At 53.1% G+C, this 9,983-nt stretch overlaps 1 protein-coding gene across 1 annotated transcript; it reads left to right on the forward strand.

Moving 5' to 3' along the window:
• Nucleotides 1-4,066: 4,066 nt before the first annotated feature.
• S1PR4 (sphingosine-1-phosphate receptor 4) lies at nt 4,067-9,975 on the forward strand. The gene has a single exon (XM_045202214.2). The coding sequence runs from the start codon at nt 5,913-5,915 to the stop codon at nt 7,065-7,067; it is 1,155 nt and encodes a 384-aa protein (XP_045058149.2). The 5' UTR covers nt 4,067-5,912; the 3' UTR covers nt 7,068-9,975.
• Nucleotides 9,976-9,983: the final 8 nt, after the last annotated feature.

Raw genomic sequence — 9,983 nt, forward strand, 5'->3', positions numbered from 1 at the left:
GCTGTCCTGTTTATCCCCTCGCTGTCCCTTCTCAGATGTCCTGTCCAAGGTGGGGTGGAAACATGGAGAAGGAAGGGGAAAAGATCTACTTGTTCACACACCCATGCTGGGCAGTTTACCCAGAGCTCTCGGGGAAGGTGCGTACTGTGAGCCAGGAGGTGGAGTCCGACCCCTCCCCTGGAGGGGAGCACATTTAAGCCCACCCCATGTTGCTATTCACCCAAATTCCAGCACAGCTCCCACCCATCTCTGAAGATGATAATGGCTCCACTTACGCCAGGTCGTGGGGTGCCAGCATCCTCAGGGATTCTCTATGTAGCACAACCCCTATCGCTCCCATTTTTCAAATTTTTTAAAATTTGACTTTAGAGAGATAGAGAGAGGGAGGAGAGAGGGAGATTTGTTTTTCCGCATATTGGCGCATCCCTGGTTGATTTTTGTATGTGTCCTGATCAGGAATGAAACCTGCAACTTTGGTGTATCCAGAGGACACTCCAACCAACTGAGCCACCCAGCCAGGGCCCTGTCACTCCCGTTTGACAGATGAGGAAACTGAGTCACAGAGAAACGGAACAATTTGACTAGGGTCACACACCTGGGAGATCATAGAGCCAAGATTCTATTCATTCAACAGGCTTTTTTTTTTAAACTTAAGAAAAGTTTATGTTTAAAATAGTTAAATTTACAGAAGAATTGTGAGGGTAAGACAGTTGCCTTATAAAAAACTGTACCCGATTTCTCTACTATGAACATCTTACATTAACATGGTACTTTTTTTATAACTAAGGAACCAATATTGACACATTATTAACTAATATTTATACTCGGATTTCCTCGATTTTTCCCCAATGTCTTTTTGGTTCTTTGTCCCAGGACCCCGCATGACACTTAGCCATCACAGTTCCTTAAGCTCCTCTCGGCTGTGACGTTTCCCTGTTTTTGATGGCATTCGAGGAGTGCTGGTATTTTTCTGGGCGCTGCGGTCACAAAGTACCACAGACCGGACTGCTTAACATGACAGCAATGTGTTCTCCCAATTCTGGAGGCCAGAGGTTGAGATCCAGGTGACAGCAGGGCTGCACTCCCTCTGAGGGCTCCAGGGTGGAATCCTTCCTCCCTCTTCCAGCTTCTGACGGCCCCAGGCACCCCTTGGCCAGTGGCCAGTGGAGGGACTCTGTTCCTCAGTCCCCTTGACAGGACCCCAGTGGTCTTAAGAGTTCATGGTTCTGGCCCGGCGAGATTCTTTTTGGCTGGTCCTACAGTTGCCCAGCACCGGCTCCGCATTCGGCCATTTCTCTGAGGAGCCCTGATTTCTTTTAAGGGAACGTGTTTAGAGACCGTCCCCGGGCCACAAAGTTCGGAAATCCCTATTTTCTTCATCTTTTTATTTGGAAAATAATTCAAACCTACAGAAGTTGCAAAACTATTGCAATGAACTCCCATCTACCCTTCATGTAGGTCAGGGTTCACGTAGGCCAAACTCTCCGCTCAGTGCCTGTTTTGTAAATAAAGGGTTATTGGCACACAACCACACCCCTTCATTTACATACTGTGTCCGGCAGTCTCTCCCGTGGGGAACAGTTTCCACAGACACTGTCTGGCTCTCCAGCTGAAATTACTTCCTCTTTGGCTCTTTGCAGAAAAAAATTTGCTGCCCCCTGAGCTAGATTGGCCCATGGTTAACTTTTGCTTTATATTTCTCTATAAACATAATATAAAAGTGTGTTATATATTCCATAGAGAATATGCCCATTCTTTTTCTTAACTAATTTGAGAGTGAATTGGAGATATCACGCACCTTTACTACAGAACACCATGTATTTCTTATGAAAAACAATCTTCGGCTACATAAGCAGAGGGCGGTAGTCAAACTCAGGAACTGCAGCCTGCGTGCAGTAATATTATCTAATATACAGCCCACGTGGAAACCTCCTCAGTGTCGTCTCTTACAGCAGCTTTCCCCATTCTGGTCTCTCGTCGGGGACCACTCAGTGCTTTTAGTTTCGTGTGTCTTGGTTCTCCTTTTATCCAAGGCAGGCTTAGCCTTTTTTGTCTTTCACGACCTGCCTGACCTTGACTTTTCGAGGAGTACAGGCCGGTTATTCGGTGGGGCGTCCCCGCGATCCGACGCAGGCTGTGCGCTGTGACAGGGATGTCACAGAAGGATTGTGCCTCCTCAGCGTGTCCTGTCCTGGACTCGCTGGCCGGCCATGTTTGCTCGGTGCATTTCCGATGACGTTTTAGCTTGGATCTCTTGGTTAAGGCCACATTCACCAGGTTTCTCACATAGGCTATTTTTCTCTTTCTAATTAGTATGTACTCTGTAGGAAGATACTTCAGTATCATGCAAATGTCCTGCTCCCCAACTAAACTGCAGCCCAATAATTTCGGCAATGATTCTTGCCTGGATCAATGAATGCTGTGATGGTCGCAAAGGTGATTTTTCTGACTGTTATTGGATAGATACCTAAGAATGGAATTGCTGGATCACATGGAAAGGTTTTGTCCCATGTTTTTTTTATTGTGGTAAATTACACATAATATAAACTGACCATTTGAACCATTTTAGGCGACACGCTCAGTGGCATTCGGCACATTCACAGTGTCGTGCAGCCACCGCCACCCAGCTCCAGAACTTCTCACTTTGTAAAACTGAAACCGTCCCCATTAAACCCTCACTGCCCATCCCTCCCCCAGGCCCTGGCCCCAGCATCTCCTGCCTGGGATTTTAATATCATTCATTGCTGGTGCTCACAGAGCTCCAGGTTTGGCCAGCAGCCCCTCAGGCTGGCTCCCATGTCTCTGGGACAGGTCCCCGTCCTTCTCGGGGCACTTTCTTGCTTTCTGACACACCAACGTGTTCCAGGCTCATTTTGCACACTTCCTGCCTCACTCCTTTTTTTGAAGGGGGTGATATTCAGAAGCAAAGATCTGGGTGTCTGACGTTTTCATTGCTGTTGGGGAGTTTCGGTGGACAGAATCAGGAAACAGATTTTTGTTTCACCATGAGTTCACACCGGCACTTTCAATCCTGTCCTACTCCTGTGGGTTCTTCTGAGCTCTCCCATCGCACATTTCTACCTGCCCCCCCCCCCCCCCCCCCGCCGGGGAAGGCCTGGCTGTCTCTGTCGGTGCACTGGCTACTGAGCTCCGTCCCATAATGCACAGGGTGGGACTTTCAGAATCACTACCTCCTTTCCACTCTCGAAAACAAATCTAAACAAAGTTCAAAATCTCTTTGCAGTTCCTTTTGTCTTTAGAGCTAGTACTGTGTCCAAGGTTTGTATGGGCTGGTTCTTTTCTATTTTCTGTGGGATTATGTTTTTCATTTGAAATGCAATTATGTTCATTTCTTTTCTACTTCTATCCCATCTTAAAGCTCTTTTTCTCCATCCTTGTTGATTTAATTTCATTGTTCACTCTAGGAAGCATTCACTGAGCTCAAAAACTTGCAAAGAGGGACACTCAGAGGGTGTCATTCCCTCTTCAATTTCAGTCCCGTCCACCCCTCCCACAGGCAACCAAACTCATTGGTTCCTGGTTTAGCTTTCCTGCGTTTGTTTTGCAAAAACAAACAGATCTGTGTATATTTTATCCCACTTCTTTATTATACAAAAGGTATCATATGACCTAAGCTCTTTTGTACCTTTCCCCCCACTTAACAGTATGACCTGGAAATCATGCCGTTCCGTTCACAGAGATCGCCCATGTTCTTTTCCACAGCTGCGTAGTGCTCCACTCTGGTGCAGCATAATTTATCCATCTCTCTCCTGCGTACAGGCGTTTGGGGTGCTGATATTTTTCATTTACACCCAACAGTAATGACCTTCTGCGTGTGAACTTGCATATTGTTCGAGCTGTGTCTTCAGGGCAGATTCTAGAGGGAGCATGTGCTTCCGCTGCCCAGAGATAATGTGAGATTAAACGAGGTGTGATGTGTGTGTGGCCTCTCTCCCTGCAGCAAGTGGTTCACAGGACAGGTCACTGCTGAACAGCTCTGCCTCGGCGGTCAGACTGCTGCCTCGGAGTGTGGTGCATTCCTTCTGAATTTGCTCTCTGGGCCAGGGGTCAGGGGCTCAGCTGGGGTTGGGGCTCAGCGTGGGATTAGGGCTCAGGGGTCTCACCCAAGGTCATGGATCAGGGTCATGGTCAGTTTATGGTCACCGGCTCAGGGTTCAGCCTGGAATCAAAGTTCAGTCTATGATCAGGGCTCAGTCTGGGACCAGGGATCAGCCAAGGTCAGGGTTCAGCTTGGGATCAGAGCTCAGCCCAGGATCAAGGCTCAGCCTGGGATTAGAATTCTGCCCAAGGTCCAGGCTCAGCGTGGAATCAGGACTCAATCCAGGATACAGGCTTAGCCTCAGAACATGCAGTGTGTCTCTCTGTCTCTCTGCAGTGCGCCCAGGTCAAGTGGCCCCTCGTGCGGCCAGCAATGAGGGTCAACGACCTACCGCACAGAGTGGTGCCTGGGAAAGACTTGGCTGAGTTTCCCGCCTTACCCCCGGCCTCAAACCCCCGCTGCCGGCACAGCTGCCTGGGTGGCTCCTCCTCCCCACACCTCCCCTTTAGGGCCGTTTTTTGCTTGTCACCTCCAGGGACAATACACTACTGTCTCCTAAGGCAGTGCCTTGCTCTGAACTTCCCTGTAACGGCCCTGCTGCCACAGCTGAATAGTGAACGAAGAGAGGGGTGCTGGTCAGGGATCACGGTCACCTGGACTGCCCTCCCTGATCTTCTGCTCTCCCTGCCTTTCATGTGGACCTGGCAAGGGGGACTCCTTCCCCCCTGAGACCCCAGGGCAGAGCTGTGCCTTACCCCCTCCAGTCCCCCAGGACCACTCTACTTCCCCCAATTAACTTTTTATTTTAAAATTTTATTTAGAGAGAGGGGAAGGGAGGGAAAAAGAGTAGGGGGGAGAAGATTGATCAGTGGTCTCTCAGATGCTCCCAACTGGGGACTGAACCTGTAACCCAGGCATGTACCCTGACCAGGAATCAAACCAGCGACCTTTCACTTAGTGGGATGATGCCCAACCAACTGAGCCACATCAGTCAGGGCTGCCCCCTCCCACTTCTCACCCCCGCTTACTGCCCACACCTCAGTCCTCAGCCACTTCAGGTTCAGAAAGCCCCAGCTCGGTCAGATGGACATGGGCGGGGTTGGGCTGAGCCCCCATTTTTCCTGTGAATTCCTCCTCCCAGAGGTGAGGAACTGCCCTGGGTGGGGGCTCCCAACTCTGCTCCTAGTAGGGCCTAGCTCAGGGGGCAGAAGAGACAACCCAAAATTCTGGTAAGGAGGGTCCGGACCCAGAGACCCCTGTGTGTCTGTAGGTGGTGACCTCCCACTGTGTGACAGCTGGTGCCACCTCTTCAGGCCTCAGTTTCCCCTGCAGGTGTACCGCAGGTCTGTTCTGGCCCAGTCATGAGGATAACATGGGTGCACCTGCATCTCGACAAGGTGGCTGGCAGTGCTCATGCTCATGTGTGGCCAGTCACTTAACGCACACTTATCAAGCACCTGCTGTGTTCCAGGCACGGTTGCAACAGTTGGGGAGACAGTGATGGAATCGCCCCATCCTGGAGGGAGTAACCTAGCCAGGAGGGGTTGCGAGTGCTTTGGGGGGCGCATTTTTCCTCCCTCTGGGGCCCCCACCCCCCTGGGCTTTCGAGGAATGGAGGCGGGACAGAGGCTGGGGTCTTGACGCAGGGGTGGCTGCAGCGCCCTCCTGGGTCCTGGGGTTAGAGCAGACCGTTGGGATGCCCCTCCCTTCCCTGGGCCTCACCCCCACCCTGGGGGTACCTCGAACATAACAGGAAATTTCAAATAACAGGAAACCAAGACCAGGCAAGGCAGCAGCTCCACCCTGCCAGGGGCCAGCCACCCCGGGCCTCAATCTGCCCTGGGGGACTGCCATGAATGCCACAGGGTCCCCAGTGGAGGCCCACGAGACCTGCCAGCAGCTGGCAGCCGGGGGGCACAGCCAGCTCATTTTCCTGCACTACAACCACTCCGGCCGGCTGGTGGGGCGGGCAGAGACTGATGGGAGCCTGGGGGTCCTGCAGGGGCTCTTTGTGGCTGTGAGCTGCCTGGTGGTGCTGGAAAACCTTCTGGTGCTGGTGGCCATCGTGACGCGTATGCAGTCCCGGCGCTGGGTCTACTACTGCCTGGTCAACATCACACTGAGTGACCTGCTCACTGGCTTGGCCTACCTAGTCAACGTCCTGCTGTCTGGGGCTCACACCTTCCGCTTGGCGCCGGCCTCCTGGTTCCTGAGGGAGGGCGTCCTCTTCATGGCCTTGGCTGCATCCACCTTCAGCCTGCTTTTCACCGCCGGTGAGCGTTTCGCTACCATGGTGCGGCCTGTGGCGGAGAGCGGGGACACCAAGAGGGGCCGCGTCCTGGGCTTCATTGGGCTTTGCTGGCTGCTGGCCGCCCTGCTGGGCCTTCTGCCCCTGCTGGGCTGGAACTGCGTGTGCTCCTTCCAGAGGTGTTCCAGCCTGCTCCCGCTCTACTCCAAGGCCTACATCCTCTTCTGTGTGATCATCTTTGCCTGCATCCTGGCCACCATCATGGTGCTCTATGGGGCCATCTTCCAGGTGGTGCGGGCCAATGGGCAGAAGGCCTCGCGCCCCCCGGTCCGCCGCAAGGCCCGCCGCCTGCTCAACACGGTGCTCATGATCCTGGTGGCTTTTGTGGTCTGCTGGGGTCCGCTCTTTGGTCTGCTGCTGGCCGACATCTTTGGCTCCAACATGTGGGCCCAGGAGTACCTGAGGGGCATGGACTGGATCCTGGCGCTGGCCGTGCTGAACTCGGCTGTCAACCCACTCATCTACTCTTTCCGCAGCCGGGAAGTCTGCCGGGCTGTGCTGGGCTTCCTGTGCTGCGGGTGTCTCAGGCTGGGCCTGCGAGGGCCTGGGGACTGCCTGGCCCGGGCTGCTGAGGCCCACTCGGGAGCCTCCACCACTGACAGCTCACTGAGGCCCAGGGACAGCTTCCGGGGCTCCCGGTCACTCAGCTTTCGGATGCGAGAGCCACTGACTAGTATCTCCAGTGTGAGGAGCGTCTGAGCCACAGCTGGGGAAGATGGCCCAGCTGCCAATGCTTGCTCCCACAAGCCGCCCTCCTCCTGGCCTGGAGGAGGCCCAGGATGGATGGTCCAGGAGCCTGGGAGCATGCAGAGAGGCAGCAGGCAGGCCCAGATGGAGAGGACAGAGCAGGAAACCAGCCAGGGGTCCTAAAGTCCTGTGTTCCTGCTCACAGCCCCCAGGTCTGCTGGTGTTTCATGGTCTCGGAGAAGGAGGCGACAGCTCACTGGAACAGAGAGTGCCCTGGCATGGGGACGATTGGGGTTACTATGTATGCCCCAGCTCCTCTCTGGATTTCAGTGGGGCTCCCAGGTGACAAGGGGTGGGCTGTGGGGTCGATGCCCTGGCAACACAGAAATTCAATGATGGTATGAGATGTCTCAGCCTTCCTCTTATTCACGTTTTTGCACAGGGACGATTGCATGAGGGCTGTGGGTCTGCTGGGAGCCTGCATCCTTGGCTGTGGCCGGCGAAGGTCTTGACTCGGGGGGAGTGTGTAGTTGTGAGAGTGGGTGGTCTGTGTGTGTGTGTGTGTGTGTGTGTGTGAAAAAGAGAGAGGAGGGGGCAGAACATGCCCAGCTGTGAGCATGAGCTGCACCTCTGTGTGCATACAGGCACCTCCTGGTGTGGCAGGCCTCCAGCCTGAGGGGGTGTGTGCGCACACCCCGGATGGTGACTGGACCACTTTGCTGAAGTATGTGAGTGTTACAAGGCTACCAGGGTGGAGGTCAGCAAGAGTCGACACCCGCCCCTTCTCGCTCACTCACTTCCCCTTTCCTGTCTCGTCTTTCGTCTTGGTCCCCCTGACAGCCTCCTTCCTCCACGCCTGGGCTCCACCTTGCTTGGGAACCCAGTCTGTAGGCCAGCAGAGGAGCAGCAGCCTGGTTCTGCTGACCTGGGGAAACGTGCCCACTCCCTAGAGTTCCCTTCAGCACTAACAGCCTCATCCTCATCCTCATCCTTCCCTATCTAAAGTGGGCTGCTAACAAGCAGAACCCATGGCATGAGATTGTTGTTACACGCTCAGTGTTCACCACAGTAAGTGGCATCCATGTGTCCGACGAAGCCTCAGGTGACAGTGAAAGGTTCTACGTCTGTGTTGGCCGGTACAGAAGCCCCACGTGGCTACTGAGCACTCAGAAGTGGCCAGTACAACTGAAGAACGGAACTTTGAATTAATTTGCATGGAAATGGCCCATGGGATTTGTGGCAGCCCTATAGGACAGCACAGGTGCACGTCCTCAATACGTGGCCACCTTTGGCTGGTAGGATGTTCTTTCTCTATCCTCCCAGGCCTGAGCCAGTGCCTGCGGGTCTTCCCATCTCTCTGTCTTTCCAAGTTCTCGGGGCCGCCCCTATCTCTGTTTGCCTCTGCACAACGAGGGGCGGGGGCTGGTGCACTGACCGGAACCCGTTTACTGCCCTGTCCGATCTAGCAGCCACTGGGCACGTGCAGCTATGTATCACTAACTAAAATGAAAGGAAATTTAAAAATACAGTTTCTTGGTGTATTGGTTTGCTGGAGCTGCCGTATCAATGTTGCATAGACTAGAGGGCTTAAACAGCAGACATTTATTCTCTCCTGGTTCTGGAGGCTAGAAGTCTGAGAGCAAGATGCCAGCAGGATTGGCTCCTTCCGAGGCCACGAGGGATTCTGGTGTTTGCTGGCAATCTTTGGTGTCCCTTGGCTTGTAGACACAGCATCCTCATCTCTGCCTTCACATTCACACAGCATTCTCCCTGCGTGTGTGTGTGTGTCTGTGACTTAATTTCCCTGTTTTTTCTATAAGGACACCAGTCATCTTGGATTAGGGCCACCTTAACTCATGACATCTACGATTTTCCAAATAAGGTCACACTCAGGGGTACTGGGGGTTAGGACTCCAACATATAAATTCAACCCATGGCAGTCATGCTACCGCCTGTCAAGTACCCAATGGCGATGTGTGGCCCATAGCGACTGTTTCAGCCACTGCAGAGGCAGACGCTTCCATCATCACAGGAAGTTCTGTTGGACACAGCTGGAGAGAGTCCTGGTATGTATCTGGGTGCACAATAAGCCAGAATGACTCTTACGTTTTCCCGATGCCTTTCTCAGGTGTGTTTACCTGGGGCGGCAGTAGGCAAGGTGGGGGCTTTGTTGGAATTTGAGGTGAGTGGAGTTTGGACCACCCTCAAACCTCTCAGCCTATGCTCTGAGCCTGTGTTGAGCTGGTTCTTAGTTGCCCCATCTGCCCTGCCCATTTTTCGGGTTTTAACTTTAGCATCACCTACTCCAGGAAGTCTCCTCAGATTTCTTCCCCCTCCCTAGTCCTCCTCTGGACTCCCACAGCTGCTTGTGAGTCCTGTCACAGCTCTGACCACCCCTGGCCATGTGTCCATCTCCTCCCCTGGACTGTGAGCTGTGTGGTGATGGAGATTGTGGTAGCATCCAGGTCACCACTATGTCCCCAGCACTTGGCACAGAGCTCAGCAAACAGCAGATACTCAGTGACCTTTGGAGCTTTGGAAGCACAGGAGTCAGCAGCACTCCTTCTGCTGAGCCTCGAGAACCTCTTCCCCCTCTGCCTTTCCTTCCCCAGCACTCCTCTCTGACAGTGGCAGAATCGTTCCCAAGAATCCTTGTCTTCTGCTTGTTAGATGGCTCAGAGGTCTGTAACCCATTACCGCTTCTCAGTTCTGCTGAATACCATGGACCTAAGCTTCTTCATCTGTTGAATGAGGACACTGATAGCCCCTGTCCACCTGGGATGTTGATAACCTGAGACATGAAGAGGCCCCGAAACTATTCTGTGTTTACTTGTAAAAGAATAATAATAACAACAATGCCTTATATATCACTCAGTGCCTGGTGTGTAACCACCTTTGTATTAACTCACTTAAGCCTCACAAAACCTC

The sequence above is a fragment of the Desmodus rotundus genome, chromosome 9 (assembly GCF_022682495.2).
Source record: "Desmodus rotundus isolate HL8 chromosome 9, HLdesRot8A.1, whole genome shotgun sequence".
Taxonomy (NCBI): Eukaryota; Metazoa; Chordata; class Mammalia; order Chiroptera; family Phyllostomidae; genus Desmodus; species Desmodus rotundus.